Raw genomic sequence first — 22608 nt, 5'->3', positions numbered from 1 at the left:
ACCTACTTTAAACTTGTTTACTCCCAATCGCCTATTAGAAGGTTGTCAAAAATGTCCGAGCGTATACATTTACTTAAACAGATTATATTAAAACATTCATTCAAATTAACACCTTATTTCGTGGCAGAAATGTTCAAAATTCTTTGTATGACAAAGCTTAAAGCGAAAGAGACGTCATGTATTTTGTTTTAGCAATTGAAATGTAATTATTTAGAAAAATGATTAAAAACGTCAAGTTCGATAATTATACTCCATCTGTTTTAAGTTTGGATATGCTGTTATTTGGAACGAGTGCACCAGACTGTAGGCCAGCAGGGAAAAGTGGCGAATTCTCGTGGAGCCATTTACATCATCATTCCGTCCCAAAAGATTTCCCTTTCTGATGACAACGACCGCTCTGTCAAGAGTGTAACCACTAAGAAGAAGTTATTTGGACAGTTTTTCACTGTACACTGCGTGGCGTTGTACTCAAAGCGCGGTCAAAACTGTACCTAATAGACGAGTAGGCAGAGTTTTGCTTCAGACAATGTTTGAGTGTGATTTTGAGTCTAATTGTTTATTGTATTTTTTCAGACAAATAGTGCGGTGGAAGGGCCGCAAGGAGGTGCTGTATTGCACGCCGTGCGGGCGCCGCGTACGCAACGTGGGCGAACTACACCAGTACTTGCGACTCATCGGGTCCGACATGGGCGTCGACCTGTTCGACTTCAACGCCAGCACGCACTGCCTGGCAGAGTTTGTTATCAACAAGTGCATAATCTCGAAGAAGGTTGGTTTACCAGTGGGAGGCTCCTTAACACAGGATGCCGGCTAGATTATGGGTACCACAACGGTGTCTTTTTCTGCCGCGAAGTAATAATGTGTCAGCATTATTATGTTTCGGTCTGATGGGCGCCGTAACTAGTGAAATTAATGGGCAAATGAGACTTGACATCTTATGTCCCAAGGTGACGAGCGCAATTGTAATGCCGCTCAGAATTTTTTTGGTTTTTCTGGAATCCTGAGTGTATATCCTTTTGAATATTTTCTGGGATCTTGTAAAATCATATGCAACGTAACCACAAGAGACTTACTAACTCGACTTAGCCGAGTAGGAGGCAGTATAACATTGTATTAGTATTCAACATTATTGTTATGATAGTTTCTAGAAAAGAAAATTTTTCCTCTCAATGATTCTTTAGGACTTAGGTTATAAATAGCGCGAATAGCCCTCTTCTGCAGCACAAATATTGTAGCGTTGCCCCATAGCAATATACCATAGGACATAATACTATGGAAATAACTAAAGTATACTAGTCGCTCCGTATCTATGTCAGTTCCGTATATACATTGAACTTTTCATTAAATCAATTCAATTTCACTTATAAGATATACTCAGCACTAATGTTGCACTATACGTCAGCGGTATAGCTACAGATATACAGCTATAAGCATGTAGGTGACGTGTATTTTAAAATTTAGCTCTCAATGATTCTTTAGGACCTAGGTTATAAATAGCGCCCTCTTCTGCAGCATAAAGATGGTATTGATATCGGTAGCGTTGCCCCATAGCAATAAAAGGCATTTATTTTCTCAATATTGATTCTTTTAGAATTCTTTTCGATGTCTTTTCTGATATACTAGATACTATTACCGCTTCGGAAACAAATGGCGCTCTGAGAGAGAAGAAGCGGCGCAAGAAACTCTCCCAGTATTCTTTGCGCTCTTTTCAATAAAAATATACAATATTGTACAGTTATTTCTATCGCTATAAATTAATCATAATCTAGTCCCAGGCTGTCCGATCACATAGATATTCAGCTGTGGAGTAATAGGATTTACGACAGAGCCGTTTTTTTTATAAAACATTTAAATTTATTTATAGATAATGTCTGAACAGTGGCTGGGACTGTATTATGAAAGTGTATACATATACCCTTAAAGCTACTATGTATCTTATGAAGCCTACTAGAATTAGTTACAAGCAATGCCTTATTTCTAGTTTTATATTAGAAAATCACTATTAAGAGCAAAAAGGTGACGATTTTTGTGAACGTATATAAATGTACCGACAATGAACAGTCATAATATTTATTTCTTTAAATTTTTCTTTGAGAGACTGTTTATAACCAAGCACGAACAGCTCTCTTTTGCAGAGACCATAGGACATAATACAATAGGAATAACTAACAATCTCTTCCTGACGGTATACTAGTTGGTTATGTGAGTGTGGTGGTCTGTGGCAGGACCTGTCGCACGGCAAGGAGAACGTGCCGGTTCCGTGCGTGAACTACTACGACGAGTCGCTGCCGGAGTTCTGTTCGTACAACACGGAGCGGACGCCGACCACGGGCGTGCCGCTCAACGTCGACCCGGACTTCCTGTGCGGATGTGACTGCGACGATGATTGCCTGGTAACTATCATTACAACACATAACAATTCAATTATGTAGGATAATAGAGTGAAATGTCAAATGTCAACATTTGACATTTGACAGCTTGTTTATTTGCTCTGGCAAGTGTAATTCTATGTTTGTGTGTTTTAATATTTATCCTCGCGTTATATTCTATTAAAGATTCTAAAACAGTTAGCTTATTGCCTATATTAAAACACCCAATGTCCTAATAACTACATAATCCAAACGAGTGTTGTAATGTTGTACTGAATTTCATTACAACACTCGTCTGGATGATGTAATGGTTATTATTGGGTTGATAAAGTCTTGTATGCACCTGTGTATAATTAGGTATTAAATCACTCATGTGATACTATTATCGGATAGACCCACATTCGTGTTTTAATACCCCTTATTACACAACATTTGCGTAAAATACTATCTTAGGTTAGTGGTTGGTAAAATTCAATATTAGCTTTTATCTAAGGATAACAGTAGCTACTCGCAAGTAAAAACTTACTCCATTTTGGTCGAATCCGCCCTCCCTAAGTACTTTATATAATAGTGTGTGGTTGTTAGTTTTCCGATGAATAAAAAAAGTGCAATGAGGGCAATGGGGAGAGCTAAACTTAGAGTTGGCCGTTGGGGTAGTAAAGTCCTCGAATGGCGACCACGTACCGTAAGACGAATTGTAGATAGGCCCCCACAAGGTTGACCGGAGATCTGATCAAAATCGCCGGATTTGTTTGGATGAACAGCGCAGGAGCGATCTTTGTGGAAGGCTTTTGTCTGGAAATGAGGGTGATGATGAAATAAGTATGTGCCTGCGTCACAAAATCGGCTCTATCCTGCCTGCGTGATAATGTCACTTGCGGCTTAGCATACGCTTAGCCAACTTTAAAACATTACTTTGTTTCGTGCAGGATAAATCAAAGTGCGCGTGCTGGAAGCTCACGCTAGAAGGAGCGCGAACTATCGGGTTAGACGGAGATATAGGATACAACTATAAGCGACTCCTGGAGCCGCTGCCTTCGGGAATATACGAATGTAACTCAAGGTAACCCAATTGTATTGCTTTGTTCAAATTCAAATATATTTTTATTTAAGACTAGTAGTTGCCCGATGCATTCGGAACTAAAGGTTTTATCTCAATAAAATGTTTAAGTAGGGATAACAGAGAGAGTTGTCATACTAAAACATGCAGGGTAAGCGTGTCAGCCGTTGGCATAGCGATATCCCATTCTGCACGGACGCACACCAAGAAAGGGTAGATATTTGTAGGATAGGATTTAAAATCACTTATTGAACGTTAAAAAACTACCACCCATTCAAAATAGTATGCCTCAGACCTGAGAAATGCGGGCGCAAGAAACTCAGTGATCTTATTTTTGTTCTTTTATTTAGTTACAATATATTTTGAAATAATATTGCATAATATTTTTTTTTAATTAAATAGCCTGAGGGCGTTCGCTCCATTCCCAGTTTGTGTAAAGTAAATCACTTACGTTATAGTAAATTTTATCACTCTTGTGCGGACAAAAGTCGTACCGTTTAACATTGCTTTTGGTGAAAAAAAGCGTAAGATTTTTCCATCACAACCTTTTTTATAGTGTAGAGTGTAGAAGGTTATCGATAGCGTGTATGCTATTGGCTGTGCCCACTCTTAGGTGCGCGCTTATTGGTTCAAACTTCATAGTTAAAATAAAATGTACAGATGGAGAATGTACTAATGAACAATAAAATAGTATTTTGATTAATGCGAGCGTTACACATTTAAGTAAAACACTTTTATAGTTATTTATGCAACTGTTGTGTAATAAGGGGTATCAAAACACGAATGTGCATTTCACATGAGTATTTTAATACCTAATTATCAACAGTTGCATACAAGACTTTATCTACACCAAGAATATGAATCCTCTAAAAGATTCTGAAACAGTTAACTTACTGCTAACATTAAAACACCAGTCCTAGTAGTAACCTAATATCATTCATTACTGATTATATACAAATAAACTAAGTATTAATTAAACAATTATTTATTTTAGAAGTAATTTACATTTTGTATAGTGTAATAATTAAAATTCATTCGAATATTCTTTTGCAGCGTTTAAAATGAATCGCTCATTTTTTGTAAACAAAACAATAAAAATATCGAAGAAAAATGGCGGGGATTCGAATAACCTACTTTTTTTTACGGTGCGCAACGTTCTGGTAGTGTGGAACGCGCATAAACGAAAATGTTCTTTTTTTGAAATTCATACATATACCACGCATCGAGCAATAAGAATGTGGCTGTCTGTTGAAACTCTTTGCGCATGAACGGAAAAAAACATAGGAGTGTTGTTATGAAATTCAGTACAACATTACAACACTCTTTTGGATGATGTAATGGTTATTAGAACATTGGGTGTTTTAATGTTGGCAATAAGCTAACTGTTTCAGAATCTTTAATAGAAGATTTAAAGCATGGGTGTAGATAAAAGGATTAAAACGCGTGTCGTAACTGTGTTTTAATATTATTTTCACCGTCACAGTACTCTGTTGTAACATCGGAGTACGCGTTTTTGAAGTGAAAACTTCTGTAGAATCGTTGTGATTTGAGAGTCGATGAATTGAAAAAGCGACAGTAAAAAGAGGCACACATATAAATGGAAGTAAATAATATAGGAAGTATTATACAGTGTTTTGGTACCAGGTGATCATAGTTGAAGAAGAGATTGTCTTATATATGACGCGAGTATACCTTAATATATTCTGACGTCATGCGCACGACGTATTACTACATAGACACCAGTAGAACATAAATATGGTAGCGGTGCTAGTACTGCCTTTCATAGCGGTTGAAATCATGTGTCATCCAGGTAACATGTACCAGGACTTCATATGCAGTTAAGAGGCTCTTGTTTAACTTCAGTATTGTGTGTAGGCATGCATTTTTTTTTAAGGATGTCGATGTCGTATCGTCCCGGAAACACCCCACAAGGAAACTCATTCCACAGTTTAACCAAACCGTACGTGGAAGAAAATTCCTTGAAAACCTGCATTATTATTATCTGTTTTAATAGTAATTATGAAGAGTTGATTCCGGCTTAAGGAATCTCTAATTACGAATCTTAAATTGTTGATAATACTTATAAAATAATAATCTCAGTGTCCTGATGTTTGTTTCCAGTGAACTTCTAAACAAATGAACGAATTTTAATGGGGAATACTTCATTGAGTGCAGTTTGAGTCCAACTAAGGGATAGTTTTTATTTCGATATGGGACCCATTATTATTTTTACTTCCGATATTTGTTTTGTATGGACATATTTTATATGAGAGAATTTATTGACGCACGGTTTAACAGTTATGCTGTGAAACAATTTCATTATAACAACATGGAGCATATTTTACGAAACAATTCTTTATGTTATGTACAGAACAACGTCTGTCGGGTCTGCTAGTTAATCCTATATATTGTTCCAGATGTAAATGCAAATCGACTTGCATGAATCGAGTGGCGCAACACCCCCTTCAACTTAAGTTACAGGTAAGTTATTTGGAACAAGAGATATGTTAGCATAACTTTTTTTTACAAAATGTGAGAACCAAATATGGTATTTTCAAGCTTTCCTTCTCACGCCCTCAAAAGCCAGAGAACATCTAAATGTGTTGTTATGAGGATATTTTCGTTGTCCAGCCTGTTGTCAGTCCATCTAGTACTTAGGTTAAAGTATTAACTTGAAATTCAAATTAAAACGTAAGCGACATTTTTATTAGCCAAAAGCTGTAAAAAGTAAAATTTTAAGTTAATTTCTTAGATAATTTATACGTCTGGACTCTAGATAGAGCCCCTTGCTGCTAGACAACCGATGAAAACAGGCCAGATTTATTACTTTAGTGTGCGTGACAAGCTACGTCGTACACTCGTGATTTGTTCATGTTACATTTTTCTATAATTGAAACTACTCGGGTAATAATAATATATTTTAATTACTTAGTTCACAACTTGATAAAATGTTCAAAATACCTTTTTAAATAAGTGTTTGTATACATAGATATTGTACTCATAACTTTAATGGGTTTTTAGGTTTTTTTTGGACCCAAGGTTACTTACGTAAGTAAGTAACTGTTTAGGCATTATCTATAAATAAATTTAAATGTTTTATAAAAAAATGGCTCTGTCGTAAGTCCTATTACTCCACTGCTGAATATCTAAATGATCGGACAGTCTGGGACTAGATTGTGATTATTTTATAGCGATAGAAATGACTACAATATTGTATATTTTTATTGAAAAGAGCGCAAAAAAAGAATGCTGGGAGAGTTTCTTGCGCCGCTTCTTCTCTCACAGAGCGCCATTTGTTTCCGAAGCGTTAGTAGTATCTAGTATTATTAGTAGTATTATTTATATAGTTATTAGAAATGACATCAAAAAGAATTCTAAAGGAATCAATTTTGAAAAAACAAATGCCTTTTATGCCTTTTATGGCAAATTGAGTATTTTTGTTAAAGCGTCCTTTATGGACTGCATTATAAATATTTTGTAAAATGCTGAAGCTACAAATTGTAATAATTGAACTACAAGAGTGGCAATGAGTTTTAGCCACTTCGTCACATTAAAGCTTCAACTTTTCCGAATTGCCATTATTGATTTGATTTCACTTGATTATGAAATATTACAGCTAAAAACTAATTGCAACTTTTTACACGAGATGTGTTATAACCAAATGGCGTAGTGAAAGAATGTACTACGTCTTATTTAACGGACTTAACGGAGATTTAAAACATCGCTTATATACGCTTGTTAAAAAATGGTATTCATAATCGCATATTAGAGCTAAAACGCTCATTATCTATTCGATAAAGCTGACGTGACTTATAGTAGCTAGGACCCTTCTGTAAACCTATTTTAAAAACGTGGCCGACATCGATAAGCTGTTCGTTAAATAATGTGTTAAATAGCTTCTCGCTCAAATTGTTGGATATCCGTCATAGATTGACAACCGACAGACTTCAAAACTTTGATTTTTGAAGTTGGAAATTATTTTGACAACTGACAAAACATTGACATTGAAAAGATGTCTGTTTTCATCGACAGTTTGCCATGAAATTAGTTAAAATCATGTATTTTTGTACGAAATGGCAACATTGCGTACTATAGAGACGTATTAGTTATGGGAGATGTATCTAACGAATATGAATAAGGAATTTTATCGAACGTTTGATAGGCTTAATACACGTTTTATCTAATATAGCTTTATATCTTCGAAAAGCGTTTTATTATGAATAAGGCAGGAAATGTATAAGCTAATTTAAAATAAAATATTTATCAGTTGTACTAATTAAATCAATTTCAGGTGTTCAAAACAATGAATAGAGGCTGGGGTATCCGCGCGCTGAATGACGTACCCAAAGGGGCGTTCATTTGTATATACGCGGGGAATCTACTCACAGACGCCACCGCGAATCTGGTGAGTTATAAAATTTTGTATCTGTATTTATTTATATAAAAAAAATCAGAGTATATTTTATCAGATTACTTATTATTTGCGCGAAGTAAGTCTCCTATACAAGCACGAGTCAAGGATTAACTGAATGGTTACTTAATAAAATAATACTTTATTCAATAAACCTGATTTACAATGTTTACGGAGCTAAGACTAAGCACAGAATACTTAGTTTTACGGAAACTTACTTTATACTGGGTGGGCGAGAAGTTGACGTCCAAAGCTAAAATTTGAATTTGGCTCAATTTATTTACCAATGTTCGTTGAAGTTTTTAAAAATAGAAGCCATAGGCTCCCCATTTTTTTTGATACCTTGAACATTTTCATGAATTTAGCTGGAGCAGTTATCTTGAACTTACGACTCAATTCTAAACTTGTTCCGCATTGTCTAAACTATTCATAGTTTCTAATGTGGTTCTTGCAACTTTAGTTAATAATTATTAACAATAAAATTAACTAAAAGTGTTCAAAAAAATTAGAAACAAGTCCAAAACCACAATTAGGTGAAAAAAACGGATACAAGGGGAAAAAATTATTATCTCCTAAACTACGCAAAATCGTAGAACATACAATGGGGTGATTCGGATACTCGTCACCATGAGGCTTTCAAATTTTAGCTTTGGACGTCAACTTCTCGGCCACCCAGTAAAGCTTATTCTAACAAAGAGAGTCATATTTCTGTGAGAAAGTAAATTGGTACATCAGCAATATTGTTTCCAGAAGGTTCTACACGTGTAAAGTAAATGTACCTACGACTTTTGCTATGCTCTACTTTGGCTGACAAAGCATAAATCTATAGGGTGAGCACCCTTAACGCACGCATCGTATCCATGTTCGGTACATTGATGTTTACGAATCCTAATTTAGAGTAGCTCTAATTCCGTCAAATTACTTGTAGACCAGGGTCGATAATTTTTGAAACTAGAAAAAAATTATAGTAGGATAAAACCCGTTGAAAAAGGAAGAGGGTGTAACAAAAATGAAAGGAAAAATAAATTGAGGTAATCTGAGGGTCCTATGGAAAAAAGTTGTAGCTAATAAAAAGATCTACAACTTTTGTTTTCACAAATAAAATAAAAATTTAAATTTAAATAACCAAGTTTTTGGTTTTTTTATTTTTATCTTTTACAAAATATTTTTATCCGATTAAATTTGGTGAAAAGTTCCCTTTTAATATCCCAAATATTCAGTATTTTATTTGGTTTGAAATATTTATTTTTTCACCTTATTTGACTCAAATGCCGAAAAAGAACCGTAATTTTCAATCAAAAATTCTCAGGTTAAAATATCAGCTTTTTCAAAAAAGTCGGTGGGCTTTTTGTTCGTTGAAATATCTACTTCTTGATGCTGTAAAAAAAATATACATTACTTTGGTAAATGTACGGAAAAATTAAGCCCATCAAAAGGCAATTCATGGAGAATTCATACCTGTTATTTTGTAGCAGCAAAAATATGGATTTCAATAATTCATCAAATCTATTTATAAATGTAAAAAGGATAATGATTCAGTGTTATATTATCTTTTTTTTTTCAAATTGCGCAAATTCGGCCTCACATCTCCATGTGTTTTTGTTCTCACCTCTGGGCCTCCCCAGTACCAGCTTCTTCCATTCCGCATACAACGAAGAGCGGTTCGAATCATTGACGATCAAGTCATCTCCGATCGGCTTGATTCTTTCGCGTTGCGTAAAGAGATGTGGATTTTATCTGCTTCTTCTACCGCATATATCACGCAGAGTGCTCAGAGGAGTGGTTCAAATTGATACCAGCAACCCAATTCCACTAACGGACATTTCGTCAAAATGTAACATTCCACCCGCATCATGTTGATGTATGGCATTCTAAAACCGCGCGTTTTAGAGCATTAAAGGCCGGTACTCATTACAGCTGCGCACAGAGCCGCACAAAGCGTCGAAATGTTATTTCACTCACTTCGTATGGTGCACATCGCACTAGAGCAGTGCTCACTGCTGCGCGTCGCACAATAGTTGCCTCCGAGAGAATATTTTGACGAGCAGTGCAGCATCGCTCAGTGCGTCAAAATACACACAAGCGGTGCGTCGCTACACTATACGTACTGTTAAATGTTAAGTTTATAGAATTTTGTCTTCAACATTCTGAAGAAAGTGTGAAATCGTGCAGAGTCATTATGAAGTCAAGGAAACAAAATGTGATATTCGCCTTCTTGATAGCGTGTGTTTGGAATGTCAGCAATCCATATCGTCTTATTTTTTCCTTTTCAATATTTCGTTCCTTATCTGCACACAATACAGAAATAATGACCGAATCCTCGTCACTATCGCTTATCTTGTAACGGGAGCAACCCGTGCAAATTGCTATAGAAATGACGCGAGCTGTCGGTTACTGCAGTTGTTCTGTGATAGGTACCGTTGAGCGACGTGAAGCGACGCGCCGCGCAGAAGCGCTCTAATGCGGGTCCAGCCTTAAGTAATATAAAAATACTGTAAGCAGAAATCAAAACTTTTATATATTCTTCGTTGCGATGTGTTTGAATATGAGGGGATTGATTTATTGTCTATCCGTTTGCCTTTTTCTGCGTAGTTTTTAATGTAAATTAATTTGTTTAGGATGGTCTGAACGAGGGCGACGAGTACCTGGCAGAGCTGGACTATATCGAAGTGGTGGAACAGATGAAGGAGGGTTACGAGGAGGATGTACCGGAATCTATCAAAAAGCTGGATAGGGTAAGGGTCCCTTAAGTATGATTTAGATAAGGAGAACAAACTTTAAATTTTTTCGCTGATGATTTTAAAATTCGAGAGTAATTAAAGACGAAAATGATTCCCACCCACACAGATTTAACAAGAATTTACCTTTGGTCATCATGGTAACTTATTTGCAAGTTACCATTAAACATTGATAAATGTAAGCATATAAATTTAACGAGGAAAAAGTCACAATTGTAAACTAAATATAACTGAACCGGCACACGTTGTTTTTTCATATTATTTAAGTACCTACACCGCGCCCGCTTATTGTGTGAATTGTCATATATTATAATGAAATATCATTGACTGATAATTGAAGTGAATCTTCTTTAGCGACATAAATGAGAAATTTTATAGCAACTCCTCACGTTTTTCGGTAACGTGCCATGTTGTTTTTGTTTTAAAAACCACAGTACCGACTGACAACTGACAACTCGAAAGTTTTTAAAATACACAGTGTATTTTACTTGAATTGTTTGTAAAAAAATGAATAATAGTTAAAAAAAAACTAAAAAGCACGCTTTATATAAAATTCAACTAAAAAATAGTTTTTTTTTTTTTTTTTTTATGGAATAGGAGGACAAACGAGCGTACGGGTCACCTGGTGTTAAGTGATCACTGCCGCCCACACTCTCCTGCAACACCAGAGGAATCACAAGAGCGTTGCCGGCCTTTAAGGAAGGTGTACGCGCTTTTCTTGAAGGTACCCATGTCGTATCGTCCCGGAAACACCGCACACGGAAGCTCATTCCACAGCTTCGTGGTACGAGGAAAAAAGCTCCTTGAAAACCGCACTGTGGAGGACCGCCACACATCCAGATGGTGGGGATGAAATCCTAACTTGTGGCGTGTCGTGCGAAGGTGGAATTCGGCGGCAGGAATCAGGTTGAACAGCTCTTCGAAACACTCCCCGTGATAGATGCGGTAGAAAACACACAATGAAGCGACGTCTCTACGCAACGCCAAATGATCCAGCCGTTCACAGAGTACTGGGTTCCCGACAATTCGAGCTGCTCTGCGTTGCACGCGGTCAAATGGATCGAGCTGATACTGGGGTGCGCCAGACCAGAGATGACAGCAATACTCCATGTGAGGCCGGACCTGCGCTTTGTAGAGCGCTAGAATGTGGGCCGGCTTGAAGTATTGCCGTGCTCTATTTATGACGCCCAGTTTCTTTGAAGCCAGTTTGGCTTTGCCCTCCAGATGGCCACGGAATTGGCAATTGCTCGAGATTTCGAGACCCAGTATTCCGATACTAGGCGAGGCTTTAAGGGAAGTGTTCTCGAAGAGCGGTGATACGGCAAATGGGGTTTTTTAGTGGTAAACGCGCAAACTTGAGTCTTCTGGGGGTTAAATTGGACAATATTTAAATTGAAAATAGTGTAAAAAAAATATAATTTATTGTAAAAAATGCGTGGGGTGCTTTTTAAGATATTATCAAAATAATAATTCTTCTACTCCTTCTTCTAGTTGAATTTTATATAAAGCGTGCTTTTTAGTTTTTTTTTAACTATTGTTTATTTTTCATTTTTTAGTCAAATTAGTGTAATGTCATCGGTCCTCGATAAATCTACAAAGTTTGAACGAAATCTAGCCGTTTAAAGTGGGTCAAAATCGCGCCCAAAGAAGTCGGTTACAAACATACAGGTGAAGCTAATATAAAGCATATTAAAAATGGTAGCGGATAAGTAATCACCAACATATCATATACTAAAACCTCTTTCGAAACACGCTGCATCTTATATGGTATGTATGGTATGGTAAGTATTATACCGATCGGTTCAGTCGTTTTCGCAGTATAACAGAAGGAAAAAAGGCTCTCCATTTAATAGTATAGATTTTCATATTGGCGTTATTGACAGGGAGACTCGGTGAACCGGGTGGACACAACGTCGGAGAGTGATCAGGATGGCTCGTCGGAAGAAGAAGTGGTGAACAAGATGGAGGACGATGATTTTGTGCCGAGCTACATTGGACCCAGACCTGCTGAGTTCAAGTAAGACTTACACATAATATAAAATAAAACTGTGTGTGTAACGTACACACACATGTACGCACGCAAAAAGTTATTCTTCTTTGGCGTAATAAAACAAAACTCCTAAAAGAAAATATTCCCCGTGAGTAGCACGGTTACGTTTGTAGATGAAACATTAAAACAAAGGCTTTAAATACAACCTATGAAAATATTATTATACCGCAAAGTTTAACAGAAAATGTGGCACGTCAACGTCCCATATTGTTCGAGACTGGCTCGAATACGCCAACTGGGCGACTACGGCTGCGGTATCTAGTTGGAATGCAGCGGAGACCAATCCTTAATGTAAGGGTCTATTGTTTAATTTGATGACATGTAATATATTGTTAAACATTTAAAATTAAGTAATACATATCAGTCAAAAATTTGCTTAAAGTTGTTTCATTTTATATATATATATTTCAGATTATAATTAACTTCACTTAATAGTACACTCACTAACGTTGCAGCAAACGACTAAGGAAAAGAGCTAAGAAGGAGAAAAAAGAAGATGAAAAAGCTGAGGAAACACCGGCGGTGAACAATCAACAACAGGATAAGAAGGACGAAGATGAGTGCATCACTATCAGTGATGATGAAGAAGGTAAGGTGGGGGTACGGATAGTGAAAGTACTCCAGAAGCGGTAACGGCCTTTTAGGGGCCATCCATAAATTACGTTACAGGTTATGGGGGAGGGACGGGGTTGACGAAGTGTCACAGCTGGTCACATACCTATTGTGATGTCACATAATATTTCGAAATTTTACATTTGCAAATTTATGAAATCAAAACAGCAGTTTTCCAAAATTATTATTATTTACATTTAGATTCTTTTCTAATAAAATTAACATTAGATCAAATAAATGCATGAAAATGTACAAAACATAGAAAAAGCAATACCCGAAGGACACAGATATGTTGATATTAGTCTTATTCGAAAATAATTTTGATATAACATTAACGGCAAGAAGAAACTTCTCGAGTCGAACCATAGACTCACAATATACAAGCGTAAAGACAATCAAAGCGTGCGAGGGGGCGTAACATCTCTAACAGAGATAGGAGATACAGCAAGAGACGAAAGGAAAGCGAGTCCATTAAGAACAATAATACCGCTTCTGAAACAAATGGCGCTCTGAGAGGAGAAGCGGCGCAAGAAACTCTCCCAGCCCTTTGCGCGTTCTTCATTGTTACTGTAACCGAATTTGAATGACAAGTCGTAAACAGTCAGCCACGCGTGGATTTCATTCATTAGTATTTTGAATATTAGACTAGCGAACCGTTAGCGAACGCACACATTGACAAATCAAAATTGATCACGCATATACGATTCAAACACTCTGACCATTTTTTTCTGATCTCATTCAATATGCTATAATTTTTCTTGTTGGATATTTTAATCTCAGTGAGTACTTCTGTACCACAACCTGAGTCTGGTGCAGCATTTCTTAGTACTGATGGTATGTATAATGTTATCTAATATTGGCTCATAATATTTTTTGTTAGTTTGCAGAGAACCGTCACGTTTTGCGGCCGCGGCCGGTATGGGGGCGAATGCGTTTAAACCAAAACATAAGTGAGTATGGTTTTTTATGTTTAAATTTTGGTACAATTTAAGTTGGTATTATTTTTTGAGGAATTATATTTAGTGAGGGGTCACTTAAAAATAACGAAGATTATTAATGATAAAAGAAGATCACTTATAAATAATAAAGCTTTCCCAAAGTAAAAGATTATCATATTAAAAATATCAAATCTTACTCGCGATAAAAGATCATTTAAAAATCTAACAAAGCCTATTCACAAAAAAAGATGCCATCAAAAACATATCTTATAATTATAATTAATAACCAAGTCTCGCTCAACTCAGTTCTTCTACCGTAAAAAGTTGTGAGATCCATGTAATACCAAGTCTGTCAATTTATTTAGTTCCTACTTAAGGGTCTTTCTATATTGCGTAATTTGCTTAGCTAACAACATTTTAGAATGATCATATACATGTATATATATATACCATCATATAAATACTTTAAAAATCTTTAATATTTTAAATAAATAGGTTAACTTGGCCATCGATTTGACACAATAATACGTATTTATTTGTGAAAATTTGTTAATAGCTTTCTGTTTTTATAACAGTGCACTATTATTACTATACTTAAACATGTATAAGTTTTCTAAAGTTACGCATAGGCCATGCTTAGTTTTGGCGTAAGATAATTTGTGTTAAAATGTGCCCAAATTTTTATTTTTATAAAACAGGATATAAGACTTACCACAGGCATTTACGTTCAATAAATAACTAACCTCAAAAATTGTCTGAAGCAAAACTCTGACTACGTTTCTATTAGGAAGAGTATTCATTTTGTTGTGTTTCGACCGCGCTTTGAATACAACGCCACGCAATGACAAAGTGTTTAGTGTCCAAATAACAGCATAATCAAACTTAAAAAGGATGGAGTGTCGTATTTCAGGTAAATGCCCCTTTGAATTAACAAAATTGTGTAACTAACTTGACGTTTTAAATGATTTTGCTAAATAAATACATTTCAATTGATAAAACAAAATATTCTTGCCTCGTGTTCGTTTCCGAGCTTAAAAATTATAATATAATAACATTTATTGTATGTTTGCAGGTCCGTCCGAACGCTGTACGGGTCAGAGGAGGCTTGTTACATTATGGACGCTAAGGTGCAAGGCAACATTGGACGGTATCTAAATGTAAGTTTTATAATACTTAAAAACAAGTGTGTGCGTGTATTCTTTACGCGCGATTGAAGTGAAACTTAATAATAATTGACTTTAGGAATTACATTGCGCGGTGGCCATCTTGGATTTTAAAAATGATCCCAAATTCGTTCTATGCACTCGCGAGAACCTCGGATACGATATCCATATTGTTAATCGCGGCGGCCAAAATAATAGTTTTATAAATTATAGATGGCAACGGCGCCTCTATCGTCTCGCTTTTTCGTTTCATTGAGAAAAAGTTTCAAAAAAGAATACTTAAAAGAAGCCCACTAAGTTTCTTGCGCCCGTTCTTATCAATCGGTGGTATTTTATGACTTTCAATAAGTGATATCATATCATATTTCGAATAAATATTATTTTAGTTGACTTTTAAGCGTTGTAGTCGATAGGTAAAACTATCGATTTACAATATACTACAAACAAAGTGTGCAAGAGATAGGAATGTCTCTAACGGATATACTGCAAGATAGAAAAGGTAAGTGAATCTATTACTGCTGCGACCAGTGACAAGTCGTCAACCAAGATAGATCGGCGACGCTTGGAATTAGCTCCTTAGTATTTTAAATATTACCACTAGGTGACGCATACATTGTCAAATCAAAATTCATCACGCATTATCGGGCTGTTAGGTTGTCTATACGTTAGTATATTATATCTATTATTTAAGGGCGACCATCGCCCAATTCCAAGAAATCGCAATTCATTGCATTCCCTGTTGCAAAATCTAAAAATCACTTTCACCATCTGGATGTGTGGCGTTCCTCCGCAGTGCGATTTTCAAGTAACTTTCTTGCACGTACAACACAACTGTGGAATGAGCTTCCTTGTGCGGTGACCACCTAACAACAGGTGGCCTTACGCCGATTCCGCAGATGTCACAAAAGAGGCCCGCGGTCGTCCTTCTAATGTTCAAATTTTTTCCCCTTTACTTCCCCGGGGCGTAAAAATGGTGTCAGAGGCGACTAAGGCTTTTTGGAAGTGGGAGAGTCACGCTGCCGTCTTATGACGCCAGCACAATCGCGCCAGAATCGTCCGGGTTACCACAACGCCGGCCAGCAACGCTCCTGTGATTCCTCTGGTATTGCAAGAAAATGTGGGCGGCGGTGATCACTTCATACAAAAAATTCAAACTTCTAAATGGTTTTACGTGTTATACTTGGCTCTTCTTCTTTTAGGTGACAGAACCTGTGTCAGAAGATCCCGCTCTTCCATAATATCTATAATCATTAAGTAGGTATCTACTTAAGACTAATAAGGTGTGTGTGTGTGTGTTTGTTTGAGTGAGTGTGTATGTGAATTTATATTATTATTGTCTTCCCTGTCCTTGCGTATAGTAATTTGTTATCTTCTTTCTTAAAAAATTAAATCATACATTTTAATGGAGAGCTGTCCGTTAATCAAGTAATGTTTTAACAATTTTAGACTTCTTCTTTTTCATCACACTCTTGGCACACTCAATTCGTGGTCTTTTGGGACAGATGTGATTCGCCTTACGACCTTTCTCCACTTTTCCCTGCTGGCCGACAGCCTGGTACACTCGTTCAATGGACCGCTCTCAGCAGACTTAATTTGGTCGGTCCATAGAATGGGTGACCTTCCTCGCCCTCTGGTGCCCTCAACTTTGCCCTGCACGACACGCTCGATGGACTCACTCTCGCGCCGAGATAATTTTAATAATTAATAAATGCAAAACAATTTCAGACTTCTTTTCAATCGTTCACTCTTGTCAGAGTGGTCGTGGTTGCCAAGATGACGCAACATTAGTCGCCGTTGGTCTCCACAGTTATGGGTCGCACTGCCTCCCTCGCGATGCTCCTCCACTTTTGACGGTTTGCATCATTGCGGGAGCACTCCACAACAGGTGTCTGGGTCGCTGTTTTGATAAGATCCGTCCATCGTGTGGGTGAGCGTACTCTCGCTCTTTTCCTCTCCACCTTGCCCTGCACTATCAACCGCTCAATCGATCTTTCATTTCTGGAGATGTGACCAAAGAACTTCAGAATTCGTAGTTGCACAGTCGACGATAGCCTTTCTTTTATCTTCAGTTCTTTTAAGATGGAATTGTTGGTTCGGAAAGCCGTCGAAGGGATCTTCAGGAGTCGTCTCCACATCACAACACCACATCTCTAAGGTATCAATTTTGCGGCGGTCTTGAAGTCTAGGGGACCAGGTTTCAGCCCCGTAGAGGAAGATTGGAAACACAAGACACCTCATAAGTCAGTAATTTCAGACTGCTACAGTGCTAATGTGTGTGTTTCAGCATTCGTGTTCCCCGAACGTGTTCGTCCAGAACGTTTTCGTGGACACGCACGATCCCCGCTTCCCTTGGGTCGCTTTTTTCGCGCTTTGCCACATCAAGGCGGGCACTGAGCTCACGTGGAACTACAACTATGACGTCGGCTCCGTTCCCGGAAAGGTATGTCACACTCCACTCAATATACTATTAGGCCTCGTCCAATTGACGTACAATAGTCAACTAGACTCCCAATCGCCTATTAAGAAGCTAGTGAAATTACTGGGCAAATGAGACTTAACATCTTATGTCTCAAGGTGACGAGCGCAATTGTAGTGCCGCTCAGAATTTTTTGGTTTTTCAAGAATCCTGAGCGGCACTGCATTGTGCTGGGTGAGGCGTCAATTACCATCAGCTGGGTGCCTCGCTAGTCTCTTCCCTAATTTTCATTAAAAAAAAATTAATATATAAGATATTTTATGAACGATGCGGGATTCGAACCCACGACCTCACGCGTTCCGTGCCGGTGCTCTAAACCACTGAGCTAACCGTTCGATTACCGCCTCGTTATAAAATTCTCTTTGCTTTGTTCTCAGGTTGTGGCTTCATCTATATCGCCGGAGGTCGTGGGTTCGAATCCCGCATCGTTCATAAAATTTTGTTGTTCAAATTTTATTTGTGTATTAGATTGTGTTGTTACTTAAAGCAACAATCTAACTAAAGAAACATTTCACAGGTACTGATTCTTCAATACAACTTTCGTGATGTTTATTTTCGTAGAACATATGCACTAAAATACTCAATATTACATTTTATAAACACAATAAATACACTATTATCTAAAGATTATATTAATTAAAAAAATATATGTGTGTGTGTTAAGTAAAAATATTGTATTCGTGAATATCACTCCGTTTATCAATATTTGTCATAGGGATTGACGAAAAGCATAATTCTACACACTTCACTAACTCGCTAACACATCTGTAAAACTAGCACACATGAACATTTTAAATTTAGTCTCGCCGTATTGAGGAGAGTTTTTGTCTATTATGCTAGTATAAGTTGAACGTATGGAAACTAAAACATTAACTTAAGTAAAAGCTCATTTTATTACTAAGATAAAGATTTTTTGCGTTTCCACAAACCCAATAATCTACATAGTGTGTCATTATAGATGAATTGTGTCAAATTGTATGATAAACACGATTTGTAAAACAGGTGCTGTACTGTTTCTGCGGCGCTCCGAACTGCAGGAGACGACTTCTGTAATGTGCTGATTTCTGCCGGACGAACTGTGCCAATATCGAAGACTACGTGGTAACTTTTTTTAAAGTGAAAACTTCTTTAGCATCGTTGTGATCTGAAAGTCGATGAAACGAAAAAGCGAGACAAGATTTAACATGGGAGATGAGATAGGAAGCATTATACAGTTTTGGTACCAGGCGATGATAGTTGAAGAAGAGATCGTCACGCGAGTATACCTTAATATATTCTGGCGTCATGCGCACGACGTATAACTACATAGACACCAGGAAAACATAAATATGGTAGCGGTGATAGTAATGTTTTTCATAGCGGTTAAAATTTTGTTATTAAAATTGTGTCATCCTAGCAACATGCACCAAGACTTTATATGCAGCTTACGGCCGTTCCCAATATTCAGTCTATCTCTTACTTGAGATAAAAATCGTAACTATCGTTGACTTTTCTGTCCCAATAAACTAATTGACGGTAACTCACCTTATCCGTACACGCTGTCTGTCAACGACGTATAGCTTACCAGCGTTAGAAGTTTGTATGGAAATTGCAATTCACGCGATCCAATATAAGGCGATAAGAATGACTTATCGGGTATATTGGGACAGCTTCGTGTTACTGACAGTAGAAGGTAGTAATTTATCTCTATCTGTAGATAGTATATTGGGAAAGGTCGTTAGAGGTTCATGTACAATGCAGGTTTCACTTCTGACTGATGTGCTTTGTACGCACGAAACTTTTTTTTTAATTCAATTTTAATTCGTGGTAAAGGTGCCAAAGAAATAATATTTTTCGCTCGAAACATCTATATTAAGTATATTTTGGCAGCCCTGGCGAACACGTTCCAGTGGCCATCATCATCTATAAATATCATATAAATCCCAGAAGGTGGGGGTTATCAATTTAAAAATGTCAAATTGTTTATTTAAAATTAATTGTTTGATAATTTCAATTATTGAAGTTTTAGTTTTTTTATCATTACTATAAAGTGTATTCATTTAATATCGCCGTTGTAGCTCTACACTGTGTTATTGTAGATAATTACCGATACTATTAATAAAATATTTTTTTATATTTACAGATTGCTGCAACTGTGGGACTACATAATTATATGATTAATAAATTTAACATACTTTTGCACAACAGACTATCGATAACCTTAGGCCAGCACTACGGCTGCAGTGTATACGTTTGATGATCGAACTTGAAAAATTTCAATTTCTCGTTACAATCCAACCAGCTATATTCTAGAAAAGACAACATTTATTATAATTCGCAGTAGAAGAGCGAAACAGATTTGTCAATGTGCGTTTACTAATAGTTCAATATTAACCAAGGAGCTAATGCTAATTGTGTCTAACTGTTTACGACTTGTCAATCAAAATCGGTTACAGTAACATCTACAGTGTTCTTCTTAGTATATTCAATTCATAATATCTTTATTCACTGTAAAACTTTATAAGTTATTTAGAGTGCAAGCCAGGATGAAGTACAAAAAGTTACAAAACTGTTCAAATGATTATAACAATATTCATTAATAATAAATTTAGAAACATTAATTCCAACTGTCTTTATCATTCACATTATAATAGGCCTTAGATGTTAATTTATTTTTACGATACATTAAAAATTTTAGTTGGTAATTTTTTAATATGATTTGGGAGTTTATTATAAAATACCTATAACACAGTCCACTTTAAAAGATTTAGTAATTTTACGGAGCTTAGTAGATGGAATTGCAAGTTTATGGTAGTTTTCATTGTGTACATCAATATTATTTTTAAATTGGCTAATATGTTTAAGAGCCTACAGGAGGTTCTCGTATATGTACTGGCAGTGTACTATCATAATATTAATTTCATATTGTAATTCTATTACCTTTCATATTGTAATTCGTATACAACTATGTCAGTCCCAGTCGGTTTTACAAGTGGTCTACTGTCAAAGAGTACTTAGGTTCTAAGATACAGTCTGCGCGCGACTCGCGAGTTGAATGCAGTCGGGGCCTGGGGTATAGAGCGCGAGCATCTGCCCCCGCTATCCACACCGTGTAGTGCTGTGCCGTAGACGTCGCTTACTGTGTTATCCTGTTAATGCCTAAGTTGCTATCCCGTGTTATTTTTGAAGTTAATACTTCTCTAGGCGCGTTATGAAAATATGATGAGAGGCAAATTTTAAAATGCGCACATCACTGTAACACAAAAGTAACAGGGTGAAGTTGGTTCCTAAAATTTTCTGACGTTTGCGACATTCGTTATTCTTTTTTGGTTTCTTCGTCCATTATTAGGACAGGCAAAGGGTTTAAGCCCGTACAGCCATATTCGTCATTTAGTAATTAATTGTCAAAGCCATCTCTGCAAGATTTTTACAAAATTGTTCTTTCTAAAAACGTAGAAAAGTACGAGGAATATTTTTATGATTTTTGCTTCGTAAGTCCATTACGTTCCGATCCCAAAAAAAGTGGGTTTTTATTCATCGAGTAATGGCGAAAAATATTTTAGACATGTTTTGAAGAACAATAATTTGAGATTTAATTATTAGGTTAAAATCGTAAACTTGTTTAAATTTATCGACACACATTATCAATTATCATTAGGTCGCATCACTGTCGCATTCCTGGACTCTGCATTCAACTCGCGCGTTATCTGTAGTTATTGTCGTGTTTGTACAGTTTGTACGGTGTGAACAATCATATTACTGTAATAATTGATTTAGCATTGTTGCTCTGCATCTTTTCTTCTACAATGTTAACCTCTGAATGAACTGATTCTGATAATTCTTTTAAATTTCGGTCTATATTTGCACGAAAGAGATTGTATGACATTTTGTAGAATGGTTGTTTTATAACTTGATACATTATTTTAAATAACTATTTCACACATATTTTCGCATGCGATATTCACCTTAAAAGGTATCATTAGGAAATGTATGTTCAAGCGAATTTCGATCTACTTGTTTATTATGACTGACGAACAGTGACATTAAGGTGGGTCACGATTTAATTTGGTCGATAGTACAATACCTACTCAATACTTGGTCAAGTGTAATTTTGTGAGTCGTTGCTCGTAAATTGAGTCGGGGAATCTATTTGTTCTAGCCACAGGATTTTGTGTTGCCCTGAAGCATAGCACTTTTTTTCTTATGAAAATAAGGCACGAATCGAGCAGGACGTTCAGCTGATGGTAATTGATACACTCTGTCAATTACAATGCAGTGCCACTCAGGATTCTTGTTAAACCCCAAAAATTCTCAGGGGCACTATAATTGCGCTCGTCACCTTGAAACAAGATGTTAAGTCAAATATGCTCAGTAGTTTCACTAGCTACGGCGCCCTTCAGACCGAAACACAATATTTTTTACACATTACTGCTTCACTGCAGAAATAGGCGCCGTTGTGGTACCCATAATCTAGCCGGCATCTTGCCAACTGGATATAAACTGACTAATTTCAGTACAAATTAAATTGAAATACTTTAAACAGATTTATTGCACTCATAACCGTCTCGTAAAACAAATCAAAAGAATCGGAAATTTTTGTATTGATTTTCAACCTTACGACAATGTAGATGATTGTAAACTATGTTAAGGCTAAAGCTAACTTATTTGTAAGTGAAATACTGCCACATTTTATTAACTATAACTAACTAATAACGTGGATCTCGAACGTTTTGTAAATATTTGTAATGTAGATCTTATTATGTCTGTAGTTGTTTGTAAGTAGTTGTTTGTGTAATAAATGATTTGTGAAGA

At 36.5% G+C, this 22608-nt stretch overlaps 1 protein-coding gene across 2 annotated transcripts in view; it reads left to right on the top strand.

Moving 5' to 3' along the window:
* Positions 1 to 22608, top strand: part of LOC126974695 (histone-lysine N-methyltransferase eggless) — a 71632-nt gene extending 49024 nt beyond the window's left edge. For both annotated transcript variants that reach the window (XM_050822266.1, XM_050822267.1), the window contains 13 exons: positions 574 to 769; positions 2226 to 2393; positions 3299 to 3432; positions 5847 to 5910; positions 7721 to 7834; positions 10459 to 10575; positions 12462 to 12595; positions 13084 to 13217; positions 14121 to 14190; positions 15251 to 15335; positions 17626 to 17781; positions 18820 to 18918; positions 19940 to 22608. In XM_050822266.1, coding sequence (XP_050678223.1) covers positions 574 to 769; positions 2226 to 2393; positions 3299 to 3432; positions 5847 to 5910; positions 7721 to 7834; positions 10459 to 10575; positions 12462 to 12595; positions 13084 to 13217; positions 14121 to 14190; positions 15251 to 15335; positions 17626 to 17781; positions 18820 to 18870 — 1423 coding nt within the window. In that variant the 3' untranslated portion in view covers positions 18871 to 18918; positions 19940 to 22608. The remainder of the gene's footprint in view (positions 1 to 573; positions 770 to 2225; positions 2394 to 3298; positions 3433 to 5846; positions 5911 to 7720; positions 7835 to 10458; positions 10576 to 12461; positions 12596 to 13083; positions 13218 to 14120; positions 14191 to 15250; positions 15336 to 17625; positions 17782 to 18819; positions 18919 to 19939) is intronic.

The sequence above is a fragment of the Leptidea sinapis genome, chromosome 33 (assembly GCF_905404315.1).
Source record: "Leptidea sinapis chromosome 33, ilLepSina1.1, whole genome shotgun sequence".
NCBI lineage: Eukaryota > Metazoa > Arthropoda > Insecta > Lepidoptera > Pieridae > Leptidea > Leptidea sinapis.
The sequence above is the reverse complement of the archived record's forward strand: the minus strand, read 5'-3'. Positions and strand labels throughout refer to the sequence as shown.